Here is a 21,575-nt window from a genome sequence, read left to right as displayed (position 1 = left end):
ATGGTAACTGAATCCAGCTTAAATGTGCCTGTTGTGGAGTTAGTCTCCCTCCACATTACTGCATCAATCAGTTGAAATTTCTTCCTTTGTTCACTGATTTATTTTTATGCATGCAAAACAGCACCCACATGCAGTTCCAGTACGACTTAAAATCACAACTTAGGCTTGAGATATAATAATTACTGCATAACTGAATGTGACGGGTATCACAGATTGTGATATTACACCTTGTAGATTAATGTTCTCTTGAACAATATATTTTTAACCCAGCAGGGGTAAGATCCCTGGCCTCGGTTTAGTGAAAAGTCAAAGCACAACATCAGTGCAAGTCCTTCCAAAAGTCGCTTGTACTCAGCACGGCCTCCTTATTTAAAAAAAACAAGTCTGAGTTGTTTAGTAGGAGAGGGACATTTTGTTACTTTTTTTTTACCATATTCTCCCTATCAAGACATGCATAAAAAGCATTGAACTCATCAGGGAGTTAAGCATCACTGCCATTTAGGCTTTGCTTAACAAGATTTGTTCTGTAAAGATCGATAGATTAATGCTTCAGTATAGTCCACAACTTTCAAAGATATTTATTTTGTAATATAAAGGATTTCCTGTCCCTTTATTCATGTGAGAAATAAACAAGCCATCTGTTTGCAACTGTATTCATTCTCTGATGTCTGTATCATTACACTTGAGTTTGCTTAACTAATAAGATGACATATCTTAGACCTGTTGACTATATGCTAAATACTTTGCTCGTGTTTTCTAAAAATAGTCCTTGCACCAGCAGCAGGTGAGAAAATCTGTCATATTTGATCTGGCCAATTTAATTTCAACCTCCCTAATGTGGTTGACCCAATGTCTCCTCAGTTCAGAGGCAGCTAGGGTTGAACAATAAATGCCACAGCCCATGAACAAGTCTATGTGAAATTCAATTACTTGTGTACATCCTGCATGGAAAACTTTGAGAACGATATTAATCCTGCGCCCCTTGCAGATAGTGCAGCATCCTGGGGTCCGTCAGAGGCACCGCTTTGTGTTTGTAGCATGAATGGATAGGGCAATGCCTCTGATATTGGCAATGATCTCCATGTGGCCAAATTCAAACCATTCTGGTTCTGATGAAAAGATAGGAAGCATATTGAACAAAAGCTGCTCTCCATTTCTGTCAGTTGTTCCCTCTTGTTTCTTAGATTTGTGCCTCTGCATCAGTTATAGAAGTAAACGGGCATTGTGCAGTCTACATGATGTTACGTATCTGTGGAACTTTTTTTTGCAGCAGTCCAAATTAATAACCCACAATGTTTGTGCATCTAAGTGAATGGCTCTCAAATCTTGTATGTCCCAACCACTGATTCGCCACCTTTGCCTGCAATCTGCCCTGATTTTAGCGGAATGGAGCTTGTGATGACCATCTTCAGCCAGTCTTTTCTTTTTGTTGTTAATTTGCTCATTTATATTATGTAGGTTCGGCTTATGTTGGTTCTGGCCCCGGTGATGTGTATTCTATCGGGAATTGGTGTCTCTCAAGTCCTGTCGACTTACATTAAGAATTTGGATATCAGCCGTCCAGATAAGAAATTGAAGAAGCAGCAGGATTCTACTTATCCAATCAAGAATGAGGTATGATTTCCCCTGGGTCACTCGGCTTCATGTTCCAGTTGCTCATTTCATTAAATGTTAAAGTGCTAAATTGTTCAAATAGTCCAGTAGATGAAGTACCAACTTCAAAAGAGCTTTGGAGGGGGGTTGTTGGGGCGATGCACATGCTCCTATTTATATCAGTGGTGCTAATGCTGAGAGCTTCAAGTTGCTCGGAGTGAACATCACCACGTCTGGGTCCAAACACAATGCCATAGCCAAGAAAACTGGCAGGAAGAATGAAGATATTTGGCATGTTCCCTTTGACCCTCACCAATTTTATCAATGCACCATAGAAAGCATCCCATCTGGGTGCATCAGAGCTTGGTATGACAACTGCTCTGCCCATGACTGCGAGAAACTAGAGTTGTGGACACATCTCAGCACATTACTGAATCCAGCCTCCCCTCCGTGGACTTTGTCTACATATCTCACAGCTTCGGGAAAGCAGCCAGCATAATCAAAGAACCCACTCACAGTGGACAATCTCTCTTCTCTCCTCCTCTTCCCCCCCACCCTCCACTGTTGTTCAGAAGATAAAAGCCTACCAGGCTCATGGACAGCTTCTGTCCTGCTATTATAAGACTGGTGAACAATTCCCTCATATGATGAGTTGGCTCTTGACCATACAATCTACTTTGTTATGACCTTGTACCTTATTGTCCACTTGCAATGCACTTATCCGTAACTGTAACACTGTATTCTGCACAGCTATTGTTTTACCTTGTACCACTTCAATGCCCTGTTGTAATGAATTAATCTGTATGAACAGTTTACTAGACAAGTTTTTCACTGTACCTTGGTATATGTGGCAATAGTAAACCAATTTACAACTTACAACCCTGTATTGAAATGGTGCGATTATCACAGTCAAAGCAGCAGATAGGGCTGAGTTTTGGCAGAGTCCATGCAGTGCTGACGAAGGGATGCATTGTTAGAGCTGCCATATTTTGGAAGAGATGTTAAATTGGCAGTGCCTTGCCTGAGAACATAAAGCATACCATTATTGTGTTTTGAATTGGGAAAGGCAGGAGAGGGAGGTAGATAAACAATAATAATGGTTCTAGTACATGAAGCAAACAATCTGAGAAGCAAGGGCATAAGTCTGGGTATATTATTGTTAGATTAATCCAATTTCACACTCCTTTCCTTGCATTTACAACACTCAGCAACAACTTGGGAGTCCACTTTGCTTTTCAGTACCACACCTTCTTTGCTACTACAGCATACATTTTTTTACAGGAAGCATTGTGACCCTGGACACTGTACTGTGTTTGATAATATGAGTGCATTAAATACATAACCAAAACCAATCACTCTGTGAAATGCTCTCAGCCACAACCGATGCCTTGATAAACACACCATAACTCCAAAGTATACTTGCAGTTTTTTCTAGTCATCTGCAGATAAGTGACCAAATAATTTCTCTTGATATTGCCTCCTGTTCTTTGTTGAAAAATAAACTTCTTGATTTAAGGGGAACCAATGCAAGAAGGCTGTGGAGGTTCTTTTACAGACTATATTATTTTTAATTCATATATTAAGGGAATGAGAGATTATGTGAGAGTTCAGAACAGCAGGCATGAATGATCATTCGGTACATTAAGTCAGGGCTTCTAGCATTTTGGGCGTTACCTCAACATGAATTGCAGCCTTCAACAAAGAAAGAGAGCACATTGAATTATGAGGGTGAGGGTCTGCAATGATTGTAAGCAATTGATGTGATTGTTTTCCAGAATACAAGGATGTTCACCATCTCTGCCTGTAATCTGCCCTGATTTAGGTTGCAAGTGGAATGGTGCTTGTGATGACCTTCTTCCTAATTACCTACACCTTTCATTCGACCTGGGTGACCAGTGAGGCGTACTCATCCCCCTCCATCGTTCTGTCTGCTCGTGGAGGTGACGGAAGCAGGATAATCTTTGATGACTTCAGGGAGGCTTACTACTGGCTCAGGCACAATACTCCGGAGGTATGGTCACTGAGTCTGTGTCACTGATACTTCCAGAACAAACGAGGTGCCATGCAGCCCCTTCAGATTAAGGGCTGCTGTGTTATGAAATCCATAGTCTCCTCTTTAAACTTGTTGTCTCCAATTTAGCTGTTGTAGAATGTGTTTTGTGTAGAATATAACCTAATGATAATGGTGTTGTAACTAAACCCTTGATTGTTAGTTCAAATCCCACCTTTGGCAAATTTTGAAACTGAATTCAATAAATATGGGGAATTTGGTGATTGACCCTCGAAAAGAGACGTATAATAAAAATTGTTTCCCTTCAGTGAGGGGAAACTGTCATCCCTTCCTGGTCTCTGCTCTGCAAGTGACTTCATTGCTTAATGTTGTCAGGCCAAATGGAAATGTATTGTTAATAGAACAAATGTGTTTTTTTTAAAGATGGGCTTGCTTTTTGATTCTGATCATAATTCTCCAATATTTACCTGATTATTACGTGTTATTCCATCTCCCTGGTGCTGACATGGCTGCAGTTAGTGGTGAGAGGCTGTTTCAGAAGGAGAAGGCTTGTATTACCAGTAGGAATAGTTCCTCTGTGTAAATGTTTGTTCTTCCCGTAGTATTGTGGAGGGTACGTTGTATCACATCGGTTAGACTGGTGTTGAGCTAATGGAATGGTTGGCTTCCTGTCAGAGCTGGCTTGCTTAAATCTTCCCCTTTTTCTCAGGATGCCAAGGTGATGTCGTGGTGGGATTATGGTTATCAAATCACAGCAATGGCCAATCGAACCATCCTGGTAGACAACAATACCTGGAATAACACTCACATCTCCAGAGTTGGGCAGGTGGGTCTCTTTGTAAAATGTAAATTCAACTTAGTTCGAAGGGGATTTACGTTTTTTTTTAAGTGCTATCTGGGCTGACCTTCGAGCTAAATGACATTTTACTGGCTTCCAATGTAGTCTCTTGGGTTTTTTTTGTATTTTCTCTTTAAGCAATGCAACTCTGGACCTCCCTCTAGTGTTGAAAATAAGCAGTGCATCTCCTAGAAATCAAAGTTGCAAATTCATTAATTTTCTCTCCCCTTTGCTGGAATCATTAACTAGTTCTCTGATAATAGAAAGCACAGCTCAACATTTTAGTTTTCTCCATGGGTCCAAAAGGCATTTGTGTTCTGATCAGCCAGTTCTGATGAAGGGTCTCAGCCCAAAACGTCAACTCTTTTTCCTTTCCATATATGCTGACTGGCCCACTGAGTTCCTCCAGCATTTTGTGTGTGTTAGTCTGGGTTTCCAGCATCTGCAGAAGCTCTTGAGTTTATCTGTTATGTGGTTAGCTCAGTACCCTGGGGCAGAAAGCATCAGATGTGATTCGCTTGTAGGTTCTTGATCATTTAGTTTCATTCGGCAATGAAATAACATAGTAGTGCTACATAGAAACCATTTTTCAGAATAGACTTCTCACCCTCGGATCCCTAGATCCCATGACACTATTCAGAAAAGATATTATTGGAGTCACATTTATTTAATCTGACTAATTGCTGCTTATGATAGATCTCTGGAAATATAGTCCATGGTCCTGCCTTACAAGTCACTGTTTTTTAAGTTCTGAGATTGAAAGATATAATAAAGATACAAATGTTTCTCCTTTAATCTGAATTTTCTGCACCTTCAAATCTCTCGTATCTAGAGGTTCTTCATGTACAGAATTGATTGCTCAGAGGCAAGATTATATATCTGCTTTCTATAACGAATTTGTGCTGTTCGATTAAAACCTCTAAATTTCAGCCAGCAATTTCTGAATAGACTGAAGATTTAAAATGATTTTGTTGCCCTCATTCTGGTGTATTTTTATAATTGATTTTGGTTTGAAAAATTAACCATTGCTTGTAATGAACCAGAAATTCATGCCTCAATTTTTTCTTACTTTGCAGTGATATCAGCTTCCAATTAAATGATTAGGTATAAGTCCCTGGGTTGCCATTTTCTATCTTACCACCTCCTCCCTTGTTATCTCAAAAATGGACATGGGGGGGGGGGCGCGTCACGTGATGACGTGGGATTGAGACATGTAAATCCAGCTCTCCCGCAACAAGTCAGTAAAGTACCGTTTAAACAAAACAAAGTTAGTAAATATTTTCTGAAAACTATTTATGAACTTTGTAAGACTACTTTACGATATGCCTCCTAAACCGCAACAAAAGAAGTCTGCTGTTGCGAAGCAGCCGCGAGACGGGAAGAAAAAAGGGCCTACCGCAACGATGGAGCCTCGGACTCAGGTTGGATCTCCTTCGGTAGAACAGGGAGCAATGGCGGTGGTAATGGCTTCTTCGAAGAAGACACCGGAAATGCGCATGCGCAAATCGACACAACGCAAACTACAAGAACCAACAGCCACTGCAATTGAAAATGACTCAGAGTCAAAATTGGATTCTGCAGAGAACACAGATGAAGAAGAGGAGGAAGAATTGGAAGCGATTGGAAGTAAAGGAGATGATAGAGACATGAGAGAGGCTATATTGCAATTAACGGCTGAATTAAGAAAAGTAAGAGAAGAGCTTAGAGATACGAAGATGTGCTATGATAAAGTTATGGCAAGACAGGACAAAATGGATAAGAAGCTTCAGAAGATGGAAAGAGCAATGGGGCATATGAATGATAGAGTGGAAAAAACAGAAAATGATTTGCTTGTCTGGAATTCGGAAAGAAACCGACTCTTGGAGAAAGTGGACATGTTGGAAAATTTTAGTAGACGTAATAATATTAAAATTGTTAGTCTTAAAGAAGATATGGAGGGAGATAAACCAATAGAATTTTTTCAAAGATGGATCCCGGATGTTTTGCAAATGGAAGAGGAAGTTCGACCAATTGAAATTGAGCGGGCACATAGAGCTTTAAGACCAAAACCAAAAGATGACCAATATCCACGATCGATTTTAATAAAATCCTTTAAGATTTCAAGACAAGGAAAGGATTCTACAGGCAGCTGCTCGAGCTGCCAAAGATAGAAAAGGGCCATTGATAATTAAAGGGAGCAAAGTTTTTTTCTATCCTGATATAAGTTACGAACTTTTGAAGAGAAGGAAGAAATTTAATCCAGTGAAAAAAACCCTATGGGATCATGGTTATCAATTTACACTGTGTTATCCTGCAACCTTGAAGATTTTTTTGCCTGGTGGAGAAAAAAGATTTTTTGATGACTACCAGAAAGCAGAGCAGTTTGTGCGAGATTCTCTGAATATTCACCAGATACAAGAACAAACCCAGGAGAGCGAGATAGATTGAAGATGAAGATTGGGTTAAAGAATGGACTTGATGGATTTTTGAAGCTGGATGAATGTATAAATATATTATTAATTATACGAGGGGGGTAAGAAGGGTTAAAACTGGAGGGATATTAGTTGGGAATAGTAATACTAATTTTGTCTATATATATAAAATGTTTTTTTGTTGCGGGGGAGCTGGAAGAAGCACTGATCGATTGCTGCGCTAGTCATGTGTGCAAGCGTGGCTTTTGCCACGACCTGCAAAATGGAGGGGGGTAGTGTTGTGTATCTTGTCATTCACAACATTAGTGAGGGGGGTATTTTGTTTTTTCTTTTTTTGTACTTTTTCTTTCTTTTTTCTTTCTGCCTGGAAGGTTGGGAGGGAAACACATAGCAACATGGTGAAGTTTAAAGAGATTCCCCAAGGTACTATGAGAGTTGAGAAGATAAATAATGTTTTAGATTGGAGTAACTTTGTGAAGAATAATGACTAATTTATTGAATTTTTTGAGTTTTAATGTTAACGGGCTTAATGGACCAGTGAAAAGAAAAAGAATCTTAACACATATTAAAAAAATGAAGATAGATTTAGCTTTTTTACAGGAAACGCACCTAACAGAAACAGAACATCAGAAACTAAAGAGGGATTGGGTGGGTAGTGTTGTTGCGGCTTCATTTAATTCAAAAGCGAGGGGAGTAGCAATTTTGATCAATAAAACGTTACCAATTAGAATACAAAATGTAATAACTGATTCTGCGGGGAGATATGTGATTATACATTGTCAACTTTTTTCTGAACTATGGACTTTTATGAATATTTATGCACCAAACAAAAATGATGGAAAATTTATACAAGAAGCTTTTCTGAATTTGGCGGATGCACATGAAAAAATATTAATTGGAGGAGACTTTAATTTTTGCTTAGACCCAGTCTTGGATAGATCAACCAAGGCTGTTATAAAATCGAAGGTAGTAAATTTAACTTTATCATTGATGAAGGATTTAAATCTGATTGATATATGGAGAATAATCAATCCTAAAGAAAGAGACTATAATAATGGCTGATAAGGAAGAAGTGGCTTATAGATGGAGATTTAATTCAACATTATTAAAACGTCAAGATTTTTGTGATTTTATGAAAAAGCAGATTCAATTTTTTTTGGATACAAATTTTCATTCAGTGGATGACAAATTTATATTATGGGATGCGATGAAAGCATATCTTAGGGGCCAGATAATAAGTTATACGTCTAAAATTAAGAAAGAATATATGGCAGAACTAGATCAATTGGAAAAAGAGATTACAAAAATAGAAAAAGAATCTCAAAGATATATGTCAGAAGAAAAACGAAAACAACTTGTCAATAAGAAGTTACAATATAATACGCTTCAGACATATAGAACGGAAAAAGCAATTATAAGAACTAAACAAAGGTATTATGAGTTAGGTGAGAGAGCACATAAAATTCTTGCCTGGCAGTTGAAAACAGAACAAGCTTCCAAAACAATAAATGCAATTAGAACAAGGGCAAATAAAATATCTTATAAACCTCTTGAAATAAATGAAACCTTTAAAAATTTCTATTCTGAATTATATCAATCAGAATCCCAAAATGATGTTAATGAGATAGAAAGGTTTTTATCACAAGTTTCTCTTCCAAAATTGAATTTGGAAGAACAGAAGGGATTAGATATGCCTTTTACATTAAAAGAAGTTGAAGAAGCTTTAGGATCACTCCAAAGTAATAAATCTCCAGGAGAAGATGGTTTTCCACCTGAATTTTATTTAAAAAATTTAAAGATTTATTATTTCCTCTTTTTATGGAACTAATACGTCAAGCAGAAAAAATACATAAACTTCCAGAATCTTTTTCAACAGCGATTGTAATAGTATTGCCAAAAAAAGACAGAGATCCTGTGAAACCAGCATCATACAGGCCTATTTCTTTATTGAATACGGATTATAAAATAATAGCAAAAATTTTATCGAATAGATTATCTAAATATTTACCAAAATTAATACATATGGATCAAACAGGATTTATTAAAAATAGACAATTGGCAGATAATGTAACCCGGCTACTCAGTATAATTCATTTGGCACAAAAAAGGGATGAGAAGAGTATAGTAGTAGCTTTGGATGCAGAAAAAGCATTTGATAGATTAGAATGGGATTTTTAGTTTAAAGTACTAGAAAAAAATGGGTTAGGAACATCTTTTATAAATTGGATTAAAACTTTAAATTCTAACCCTAAAGCTAAAGTAGTGACAAACTCTCAAATTTCAACACCATTCCAGTTAAAAAGGTCAACTAGACAAGGTTGTCCACTATCACCTGCTTTATTTGTATTGGCGATAGAGCCATTAGCAGAACTAATTAGAATTGATCCAGATATTATGGGTTTTAGAGTTAATCAGGAGGAATATAAAATTAATCTTTTTGCCGATGATGTTTTGATCTATTTAACAAATCCACAACATTCGTTACATAAATTATCTTCTAGATTGGATGAATGTGGGAAGGTATCAGGTTACAAAATAAATTGGGATAAAAGTGAAATTTTACCTCTTACTAAAGGAGACTATAGTCAATGTCGATTAGTAACCCAATTTAGATGGCCGGTAAATGGTATAAAGTATTTAGGTATAAGACTTGATAATGATGTAAAGAATTTATATAAATTTAATTATTTACCACTATTGAAAAAAATTCAAGAAGATCTTGACAAATGGATGATATTACCAATAACATTAGTAGGTAGAGTCAATGTTGTAAAAATGAATATATTTCCTAGATTACAGTATTTGTTTCAAACATTACCAATACAATTGCCACAGAAATTTTTTCAAGAGTTAAATAAATGTGTGAGAAAATTTCTTTGGAAAGGTAAAATGTCAAGAATATCATTGGAAAAATTGACATGTAAATTTGGGTTAGGAGGGTTACAACTTCCAAACTTTAAAAACTATTATAAAGCAAATCAACTTAGATTTATTGCATCTTTCTTCGATGATCGAAAACCAGCATGGATTAAAATAGAACTAGACAAGATAGGAGAAAATAGACCTGAAGATTTTATATATAAATGGGAATCTAAATTGATACGGGAAAAGAAAGAATCTCCTATATTAACACATTTGATTGATCTATGGAATAAGATAAATGTTGATAATGAAACACAGAAATTAGCAAGGAGACCTTTGTTCCAAAACAGACTTATTCCTTTTACAATGGACAATCAACTTTTATATAATTGGTACCAAAAAGGGATTAAATTTATAGGAGATTGTTTTGAACGAGGTATATTGATGTCATTTGAACAATTAAAGGATAAATATAAAATATCTAATAATACTTTCTTTTGTTACTTTCAATTAAGGGCTTACTTAAAAGGTAAGGTGGGTCAAACAGTGTTTTTGCCAAAACCTAATGAAATTGAAATTTTAATTCAAAAAGGGAAAATTAAAAAATGTATTTCTTGTATGTATAATTTGATTCAAGAACAGACAATTAAACAAGGAATCCATAAGTCAAAGCAAAAATGGGAAACAGATCTGAATATTAATATTGATGAAACAAATTGGTCAAGACTTTGTCTTGACAGTATGACAAATACAATAAATGTTCGACTTAGATTAGTACAATATAATTTTTTACACCAATTATATATTACACCGCAAAAAATAAATAGATTAAATTCAAATCTATCTGATAAATGTTTTCGGTGTAATCAAGAAATTGGTACTTTTTTACATTCTACTTGGTCTTGTTTTAAAATTCAACCCTTTTGGATAAATTTAAGAATCTTATTGGAACAAATTACTGCAACTCAACTTCCACATAACCCTGTATTATTTTTATTAGGTGATATTGAAGGGATAAAACCGAAACTTAAATTGAATAAATATCAGAAAGAATTTATAAAAATTGCATTGGCAGTAGCTAAGAAGACTATAGCAGTTACTTGGAAATCTGATTCGTATTTAAGTATGGATTGTTGGAATAATGAAATGGCTAGTTCTATACCACTCGAAAAAATTACTTATAATTTAAGAGATAAATATGTAACATTTTTGAATATTTGGCGCCCTTATTTACAAAAGATAGGATGGCATATTTAAGTGCTCCGATAAAGACTTTGGTCACTTGGGGAAAGTAACAAATAATTATACCAAATTTATTTTGAATCCCATGGAGCATGTGGAAACCTTCTAATACCCAGGCGGTTCTTTTCTTTTTTTTCTTTTTTTTTTTCTTTTTCTTTCTTTTTAGGTAGGACTATATATGGGGGGGGGAGGGTTAAGGGGAGGGGGGAGGGTAGATTCTATTTTTTCATGTATTCTTTTTGAAAATTCAATAAAAACTATATTACAAAAAAAAATGGACATAGGATTCACCAGTGGCCTCTGAACTCAACTTTTCCTGAAGTAAGCTAAGCTATCCATTCCTAAGTTGCTTGCCTACCCGTTTTAGTATGTAAAGCCTAGCCCTTCTCTCACCTGCCAGTGTCCATTGTTAAAGTGCTATGTACTTTCAAATTGAGTGAAATTCTGGACCAGTAATGAGTTTTAAAATTATGCAGGTTTGAGCAATGAAAACTTTAAAAGGGGAGAGACAGTGGCCTAAAATTTTCGTGGACCCAAAAGGGACATTACATATTTCTGGGAATGAAGTTGGGTTTGAAGCTAAACTTGAGGATAGGGTGCTGGGGTGAAAAGTGGGACTGAGCCTCATGGCAGGACGGGGATGGAGAAGAATTGGGCACTTCATCAACCGAGGACCTTTGAACCCATTGTGTTTACAGAAGAGGAGTGACAATGAACGAAGAGAGTGTTGGATATCACGGAGCACCTTCAGAGCCTGGAAAGTGGAAGGGTGCTATTTGCAAATCAGAGTAAGAGTTGCTGCTGGGGCTGCAGGTTGAAGTGGCCTGGCTGGAGTTATTGAAAATCTGGCATAGCATTAGGAAAACATAACTGTTCCTGAAGGATGTGGACCAACTTCGGCATGCTGCAAAAGGAATGTTGCATCGTGAATGTTGTACCATGAATCTGTGATTCTCGGATCATAGCACAGTGCAAAATACCAAAATACTCTAGAGAATTCAATAAGAAATGATAGCAGAATGGGCCATTCAGCCAGCTTTCTACATTCCCATCGATATTGCTGCATTTATTTCTCTGTGACCTATTCTTTCTCTCATGCCTATCAACACTTTTAAAGTAATAAAGTGATGGAGCACACCAGCAAAGAAACAGGGCCTTTGGCCCATCTAGTCCATACAGGCTTGGTCTTCTGCCTAGTCCCATCCACCTGCACCATACTAAACTCCTCTCATCCATGTACCTATACAAACATCTCTTTAAATGTTAAAATTGAGCCTGCATCAAGCACCTCTGCTTGCAGCTTGTTCCACACTCACACCACCCTCTAAATGAAGAGCCTCTCCCTCAGATTTCCCTAAATCAATTCCCTCTACTCGCCTCATCCAACCTGAGGGCTGAGAATTAAACCACACTTGCCCCCAAAAAATCCACCATTCACCCCCCCCAAAAAAAAAATTCCTGCCACCCTACTACAATAAAGGGGAAATTTAGCAAAGCCAGTTAACATACTCGTACACCTTTGATACAGAAGTCATTTGGAGCGCCCTGCAGGAAGCCATGAGGTTACAGGGAGCACATACCACCATGCAGGAGAGCACCGGAGATCAGATCAAACTCGGGTCCCTGAATCTGAGAGGTAGCACTGATGACCTTGCTCAGACATAACTGTCTCAGACTGCTGCATGGATGAGAAGAAGCAAACTTGGAGTCGATACTTACCATTAACGTTGAGCATATTCATCCCTTCTAGGCGATGGCTTCTCCAGAGGAGAAGGCCTATGAGATCATGAGGGAGCTGGATGTAAGCTATGTTCTGGTCATTTTTGGAGGCCTCACGGGATATTCATCTGATGGTAAGGCATTTTTGCTTTTCAGTATTCCATGTTATGCTGCTAACAAATATATGGATGCTTATTTCACACTTTGCTGATTGAGGTCATTTCCTACAATTGGAACAAACAGGCATTAGGACAGCACTTCAGTTGACACGTGCACATTGCCCGAGAATCTAAATGTGGAAGTTTGCTAATGGAGGTTTCTTTTAAAATTTAATTATGGTTAACAGTCTCCACTGCAGGTTATGATGACCATTCTTTGCACAATTGTCCCATTATCTTTTTCTAATGGTCATTCTCTATTAGATCCATGATAGGCATACAAAAGAACATAAGAAATAGAAGCAGGAGTCAGCCATCTAGCCCGTTGAGCCTGCTCCGCCATTCATTAAGGTCTGACCATGGACTTGGCTCCACCTACCTATCTTTTCCCCACAGGGCTTCCTTGTAATGGAGGGCATCATATCACTTAAATTTACTTGATGTCTATTATGATCCACTGTACAGATATCATGAAAAGGAGCCTAAGTTTATATAGCCCTTCGGGTGCTAGATATCTCATTATGGTGCCTAACTCTTGACCTGTGCAGATTGCAGGGTGGGATACACCAGCTATAAAGAGGGAAGTAGCTGCGATTTACTGTCAATGGCCACTTTTAGTAGCTGCCTTCTCTACCTAATAAAGTAGCCACTGAGTGTATTGTCTGGTCTTCTGCTGCTGTAGCCCATCAGGTTCAATGTGTGTCTGTTCAGAGATGCTCTTCCGCACACCAGCGTGGTTATTTGAGTTATTGCCGCATTCCTGTCAGCTTGAACCAGTCTGGCTGTTCTCCTCTGACCTCCCTCAGTAAAAACAAAAAAAAAGCACCCAGTGAGTGGCGCTTCTGTGGTGTTTCTGCCCACAGAACCACCACTCACTGGGTGCTTTTTTTTTGTTTTTGCACCATTCTCTGTAAACTCAAGAGACTGTTGTGCATGAAAATCCCAGGAGATCAGCAGTTTCTGAGATACTCAAATCACCCATCTGGCACCGACAATCATTCCACGGTTAAAGTCACAGAGATCACAATTTCCCCCAATCTGATGTTTGGTCTAAACAACAACCGAACCTCTTGACCGTGTCTGCATAGTTTTATGCATTAAGTTGCTGCCACATGACTGGCTGATTAGATATTTGCATTCATGAGCAGCTGTAACTAATAAAGTGGCCACTGAGTATATTGTATTTGCATGATTTCAGGAGATCCATAAAAGGTGTAAGTGTCGTTGAATTACTTCAAATTGTCATCCAAAATAAAAACAGAAACTGCTGAATATTAATTGGGTGACCTGCAGCTGTGGGGCAGGTTTCATGAGAACTGATGTCAGGCATTACTCTTGCTTTTATATTAGATTCTGATCTGAAACTGGTTCAAAGGTTAATTTATTATCAAAGTATATATGTAGTATACAACTTGAGATTCATCTCCAGATAGCCATGAAACAAAGAAAACCATGGAGTTGCTCAAAAGAAACATCAAACCCCAACTCCCTCCCACACTAAAAAAACTAACAACTCGTGCCAAACGGCAACAAGAAAGAACGGGCAAAAACACTGAATATAAAAAACAAAGAGTCCACAGTCTAATCCATAAATCGCAGAACTTCGGTAATATCCTCCCACGGCGTTGAGGGGGAGAGAGAGAGAGAGAGAACATTCAAACACAAAAAATGCTTGCTTGCCCTCTGCATTCGCAGAGGCCTTGGTCCAATATATCTGTTCGAGTCTCCCCATAATCTGGAGCAACACCTACGCTAGAAACAATCTGACTTAAATATAAAAGCTAATAATTTAGAGAAATGTCTGGCAAAAAGGGTATAGCCTTTGCCTAGCTTTGCACAATCCCAGGATGGCATTATTGCTGGCAAGCATTGCATGCTGTAAGCTTTAAAGACTGTTAGACAATAAGACCATAAAACATAGGAGCAGAATTAGGCCATCTGGCTCTGCCATTCCATCATGGCTGATTAATTATCCCGCAACCTTTGTTCAAAGTAAATTTTATTATCAAAGTACGTGTACGTCACCATATACAACTCTGAGATTCATCTTGTTGTAGGCATACTCAGCAAATCTATAGAACAGTAACTATAACAGGATCAATGAAAGATCAACCGGAGTGCAGAAGACAATAAACTATGCAAATGAAAATATAAATAAATAGCAATAAATAAACGAAAACTTGAGATAAAGAGTCCTTGAAAGTGAGATCATTGGTTGTGGGAACATTTCAATGATGGGGCAAGTGAAGTTGAGCCTAATTATGCCCTTTTATTCAAAAGCCTGATGGTTGAGGAGTAGTACCTGTTCTTGAACCTGGTGGTGTGAGTCCTGAGGCTCTTGTACCTTCTACCTGATGGCAGCAGTGAAAAGAGAGCATGACCTGGGTGGTGGAGATCTCTGATGATGGATGCTGCTTTCCTATGACAGTGTTTCATGCTCAATGGCTGGGAGGGCTTTACTACCACACCCTGACTAACAAAGAACCTATCAACCTCCTGATTTAAATACACCCGATGACTTGGCCTCCACAGCCGTCTGCGGCAATGAATTCCACAGATTCACCACCCTCTGGCTATTGTTCCCCTTCAACAGGTTTGTTCGGTGGGATTGACAGGTTGAAGACTTTGGGTTACCTGGCAATATCCTCTGCTATTAAAGCAATAAAACGGGATATTTGTAAATATTTTTGCTAAGGATTTCCAAAAATGTGTTCCAAGTTATCTTAAAATGGTTGTTGAATTTATACTGGAGATTCTGAAGAAACATAACTAATGTTTTTAAACTCCATTTAATACCTTTGAATTCTCCCACAGATATAAACAAGTTCCTGTGGATGGTGAGAATTGGAGGCAGCACAGACACGGGCAGGCACATTAAGGAACACGATTACTACACCCCGACAGGAGAGTTCCGTGTGGATAGGGAGGGCTCTCCTATCCTGCTCAACTGTCTGATGTACAAAATGTGTTACTATCGTTTTGGTCAAGTCTACACAGAAGCAAGTGAGTACAAGTAGCATTTGCGTTTTAGTGTATATTATCAGTGTGGTGTCACTGCACAGAATTAATAGATCTGAGCTGTAGTTGCACAGCATCGGAAACAGGCCCTTCAGCCTACTGAGACTGCAACCACCATTAAGCAACCGTTTACATTAATCCCATTTTATCCTACCCAAAATCCCATCAACACTCTCCAGATTCCACTTCTACCACAAAATCACATGTGCACAAGGGGTGATTTGCCATGCACCAACTCCAACACCTGTGACAGAGGGGGAACCAGGAGTACCCATCGGAAAGTTGCACAGTGATGGAGACTATGAGTTCACGTAGACAGCACTCGAGTTCAGGATTGAACCCAGGCCACTGTGCTGCCCAGCATCTGCTCAGTTGTAAAAATTAAGCCTGACTTGTCTGAGCAAGACAAGTTAGTTTAGAAACCAAACCTGGCACACATGCAAAGTTGGGTCCCATGGACTTGCCAGCGTGTCAGGTCCTTAATCTGACACTGCAGTTATCTTGGCAGTCAAATATAAAAGGAAAAACTGATGCTAGAAATCTAAAACAAAAACAGGAAATGGCAGAGGTAATCAGCAGGTCATTCTGCAACTCTGTTCAGAGAAATGGTTTTGAAGTTTCCTATGGGAAACCCCTTGCCTGCCCTGCTGAGTGTTTCCGGCAGTTTCTGTTTTGTTCCATGAGCGATTGAATTTGAAACACAGTCATCAATGCAAATTGTGCTAAGATTCTGTAAAATTAAAGAAAATTACCAATAACTAGTTAAGTGATGTTATTTTAAGCTGTAAATGTTGGTTGGATTATCCCATGATGTTGTTTACAATGTTGTGTAGGATCTTTTCTATCCACTGCATGAAATCAGACAGGCTCTGTCTTCAGTGCTTATAAGAGAGATAGCACCTCTAGCTATGTGCTAGTACCTCACTGCTATACTGCAGTGAAGGGGACACAAGAGGATGATAATGCTGGGATCTGGAGCAAAAAAACTAACTGCTCGAGGAACTCAGCAGATAAGGCAGTATCGGTAGAGGGAATGAAAGTCGACATGGGTGTGGTCCTCCCTTTGTCTTTTCCCTCCTCCACCCACTCCATCTGCCCATCACCTACATTCTCCTCTCACTGTGCCTCTGTTCTGATGTGTCCTCTCTGCCTCCCTTAGTTGATTCCCTGCTCCACCTTCCTCTATCAGATTCCATCATCTGCAGCCCTTTCTTCCCTTGAGCTATCACGCCTCTTCAATTAGATCCACCTATCACTTGCCAGATTTTGCTTTACATCCTCTTCATCTCTTTACTGGCTATCTTCTCTCCCCCCCCACCCTACCCAACAATTTTTCAGTCCAGATGAAGGGTGTCCTTTCATTTTCTTCCATAGATACTGAGTTCCTTTGCTTTCTGCTTTTATCCTGGAGTAATTATATACAGCAGGAATGGGGAATTGTAACAGTGGGAGTGGAGATCACTAAGCCAAGGTTACCACAAGTGGAGGAGCAAGGCAGGCCTTTGCAGTCTGGTGCTGATCGTAGAGTTAATACCACATGGAATCAAGCCTTTGGCCTAACTGGTCCATGCAGACCACAGCATCACCTCTGATGGTTCCAGTTGCCTGTGTTTATAACAGCATAGTTTATTTTACCCATCATCACCAGATGATCACAATATTACAACTCCAACAAGACTCCAAAGTAAAGAACAAAAGCTGTACAGTGTCAAAGCATTCAGCAGGTCAGGCAGTATGAATGGAGAAAGAAAGTGTTCCAGATCAGAGGCCCTTCATCAGAAGTGGAAATATGAGCTGTGGAGATGACAGAGGAAATGCCTTTCATAGGGTAGAGACTAAAGTTGGCAAGATAATGACTGTTAAAAAGAAGTGAGGGAAATTGAAGCAATCATACTGTCTTCAGTGTAGAGAGAGGAAAAAATTGTTGCCTGAAGTATTTGATTTTAAGATGAGGTGTCATTCCTCCTGTTTGCATTGCACATTGTTGGAACGTAGGCAGAAGACAGGCAACAATGTGGGAATTACTGAGGGAATGATCTCTTCAGAGGAAGATTCTCCAATGGAAATTCTGAATGCGGGTAGTGGAAGTTATGCTGGATGAACTGAATATAGAGGCTTAGAACATAACACACGGGGGCAGAAATAGGCCATTCGGCCTATCAAATCTGCTCCACTATTCCATCATGATTGATTTATTATACCGCTCAGCCCCATTCTCCTGTCTTCTCCCATTATCCTTTGACACCATTACTAATCAATAACCTATCAACTTCCACTTTAAACATGCCCAATGAGGTGGCCTCCACAGCCATCTGTAGCAATGAATTCCACAGATTCACCACCATCTAGCTAAAGAAATTCCTCCTCATATCTGTTCTAAAGGGAAGTCCCTCTATTCTGAGGCCGTGCCCTTTTGGTCCTAGACTCCTCCACTATATCTCGGCCTTCCAATATTCACTAAATCAACTTGCAAGTTAACCTTTAGGGAATCCTGTGCAAGCTCTCCCAAGTCCCTTTGCCCCTCTGATTTTTGAATTTTCTCCCCATTTAGAAAATAGTCTACGCCTTTATTCCTTCTACCAAAGTGCATGACCTCTACGCTATGCAGGTGGCCACAATTTTACAAATGTTCGCTTTATGACACCTCACTGTTATGAAAGACCTACATTAGTTACCCGTTTTCGCTAACAGAAGGTGTTTTCACTGTTATGAGAAAAAGCAGTGCGCGCCCAAACAGCCAAGCTCCTCCCCCGGAACTGCATTCTAGCCGCCATTGCTTAAACTCGATTTATTTTGTTCATCCGTTAGCAAGATGAGTTCGAAGGTATCGGAAAAGCCTAAAAGAGCTCATAAGGGTGTTACACTTAGCATAAAACTAGACATAATTAAGCGTTTCAATCGTGGTGAACGAAGTAAGGACATTGTTCACGCGTTGAACTTGCCTGCATCCACCATTTGCACTGTTTATACGCAGAGAGAAAGAATTTTGAAAGCTGCTGATGTTACTGTTGGTTCTGCTCGTAGCAAAGTGGTCTCTCTTAGTCGGCATCCAATAATGGATAAAATAGAAAGTCTATTGCTTGAGTGGATTGATGGGTGTACAAAGCATGGTGTTCCGTTAAGTTTTCTTATACAAACTTAAGGAGTACTTAAGGAGGAATCAGTCACTCTTTTTAATAAGCTTATAGTCATAGTCATACTTTATTGATCCCGGGGGAAATTGGTTAAACAGCTGAAACAGAAAACATTGGACGATGGTGATGAAAGTGTTGCATTCACTTTACGACATTCCAGCTTACCATTTCATAGGAACGCTCTACCTTCGGATAGCGGGGGAAACCTGTATTCCATTTGCCACCTTTTTGCACATTTTCTGAATCTGCCCTTCTGCAGACTCCCTGCATCCTGAACACTACCTGCCTCTTCACCTATCTTTATATCATCTGAAACTTGACCACAAAGCCGTCAATTCCATCATCCAAATCACTGACATATAACGTGAAAAAAATGGTCCCATCACTGACCCCAGTAGAACACTACTCGTCACTGGCAGCCAAACAGTAACAGCACCCCTTATTCTCACTCTGTCTCCTGCTAGTCAGCCAACCTTCTATCCACGATAGTCATAGAAAAAGTACAGCACAGAAACAGGCCCTTTGGCCTATCTAGTCCATGCCAAACCATTTAAATGGCCTACTCCCACCGACCTGCACTGGGGCCATAGCCCTCCAATACCTCTATCATCCATGTATTATCCAAACTTCTCTTAAATGTTGAAATTGAGGAAATATCCACTCTCACCACGTTTTTACTTTTATATACTTTAAGTATCCTCTTATATTATTGGCTACCTTACCTTCATATTTCATCTTTTCTCTCCTTATTGCTTTTGTAGTTGCCTTCTGGTGATCTTTAAGTGCATCCCTGTCCTTCTAGCTTCCCACTAATTTTTGCTGTATTATATAGCAAGATATAGAATATCATATGCTATATTGGTGGAATGCAATATACAGACAAGGAGAATCCGTCTGCCTTGTGGCTAAGAGGAGAGGACATGAGAGAAAAACAGTGTGATGTAGAGATGTGGTTGAGAGCCCTGACAACTGTGGTAAAGAGAAACCTGTGATTATGAAAAAAGAAAAACATCTGAAATGCACCTGTGTGAAAAGTCACATCAGAGCAGATAATAAAATAAATCTAGTGTACCTCCTGGCATAATTAAAGCCCTGAAACATGATGCTGATAGAGGAGTAGGGTGAAATCTGAAAATGAATCAGAGGTATCCACATTGGTAATGTTGTCATGGAAAAGGTTCTAGACCGATCTGGCTTTTGTTCAGTAATACCTTTGTTCTAATGGTGTGCCTGATATACAGTTTCACAGCATTTTCTGAAAGTCGGGATAAAAGTACCTTTGTGGTCCCCCATGCTAGGATCTGTGTTGAAACCAGCAATGGACAGTCTACATTGAGATGTTAACTAGCAAGACATTGTCTTTCCCACAGAACGCCCACCTGGATATGACAGAGTGAGGAATGCTGAGATTGGCAACAAAGACTTTGAGCTTGATGTTCTGGAAGAGGCATACACTACGGAGCACTGGCTGGTCCGTATATACAAGGTGAGTGCTGAAAGTAGAAATGAGGTATTCCTGTGGTTTCAATTTATTGTGGGATTTTGAATCTTCAGAACACTAGTTCTACTGGTCCTTCTGCTCTACATTAGCTGCCACCTTTACATCACCCTAAAATACTGTTCTTCTCTTGCTTAACCTGTTTCCTCTTAAATACAACTGTACTGTTCATGTGAACTACTTGTAAGAATTCTACATTTATACCTGTTTCTAGGTAAAGAATTCTAAATCCCCTTATTCACAGTCCCCGATTTCTTTTTAATAAGCTAGCCTTTTGCAAATGGTGGAAGATTGCCTCTAATGCTCAGCACACTTACTCTGCCAATTGTCTTACCACCCCTTCTCAGGTGAAAGATTTGGATAATCGCGGTCTCTCAAGAACATAAAAGAAACAAAGCAGCCAGCCATGAGTGAAAGCAGCACTGAGGCCTTGTCCTGTGAAGAAGAGCTGTATTTTTTTTATATACACTAGTTTGGGAATAAAGGAAGAAAACAGTTTGTTTATATGTTGCTTCCTGTCTGCAACAATCTGTCTGAAATGAATGATTGGTGGTGAGTGACCAAAACATTACAGTGACTTAAGTTCTACAGTGGTCAAATAAAGGGTTCAACTGGACTCAGCTATACTTTGTTTTGTGTGTTTTATTTCAAGGTTGGTAGAATTCGCTGCAGAGAGTTTGGTTCTAGGGAGCAGGAATTCTAATATCTCAACAGCCCACTATAAAGTTTATATTCACTGGTACAGCTTAGTGAGCATCATCCTCACTGCCGGCCTTTCTATACAAACTGAATGATCACACTTCATTAGGTAAAGGATGCTGAGGGCAGTTGTTGCATAATTATTAGTCATAGAAAAGTACCGGACAGAACCATTTAAGCTGCCTACTTGAGCTTGCATGCACCAATTGTGCTGGCAGTTCGTTCCACACAAGTTTCCCCTCATGTTCCCCTTAAACTTTTCACCTTTCACCCTTAACCCATGACCTCTAGTCCCACCCAATCTCAGTGGGAAAAGCCTGCTTGCATTTACACTATCTATACCAGGGGTCCCCAACCTTTTTTGTACCGCGGACTAGTTCAATATTGACAAT

General features: G+C 39.1%; 1 protein-coding gene across 1 annotated transcript in view; it reads left to right on the top strand.

The window, feature by feature from the left end:
• Positions 1-21,105, top strand: part of stt3a (STT3 oligosaccharyltransferase complex catalytic subunit A) — an 81,955-nt gene extending 60,850 nt beyond the window's left edge. The window contains exons 12-18 of the mRNA XM_063038153.1: positions 1,459-1,614; positions 3,416-3,604; positions 4,314-4,430; positions 12,708-12,810; positions 15,649-15,837; positions 20,357-20,472; positions 20,832-21,105. Of these exons, the coding sequence (XP_062894223.1) occupies positions 1,459-1,614; positions 3,416-3,604; positions 4,314-4,430; positions 12,708-12,810; positions 15,649-15,837; positions 20,357-20,472; positions 20,832-20,870 (909 nt within the window). The 3' untranslated portion in view covers positions 20,871-21,105. The remainder of the gene's footprint in view (positions 1-1,458; positions 1,615-3,415; positions 3,605-4,313; positions 4,431-12,707; positions 12,811-15,648; positions 15,838-20,356; positions 20,473-20,831) is intronic.
• Positions 21,106-21,575: the final 470 nt, after the last annotated feature.

This window comes from Mobula hypostoma, chromosome X2 (assembly GCF_963921235.1).
Source record: "Mobula hypostoma chromosome X2, sMobHyp1.1, whole genome shotgun sequence".
Lineage (NCBI taxonomy): Eukaryota > Metazoa > Chordata > Chondrichthyes > Myliobatiformes > Myliobatidae > Mobula > Mobula hypostoma.
This window is presented reverse-complemented; position numbering and strand designations above follow the sequence as displayed.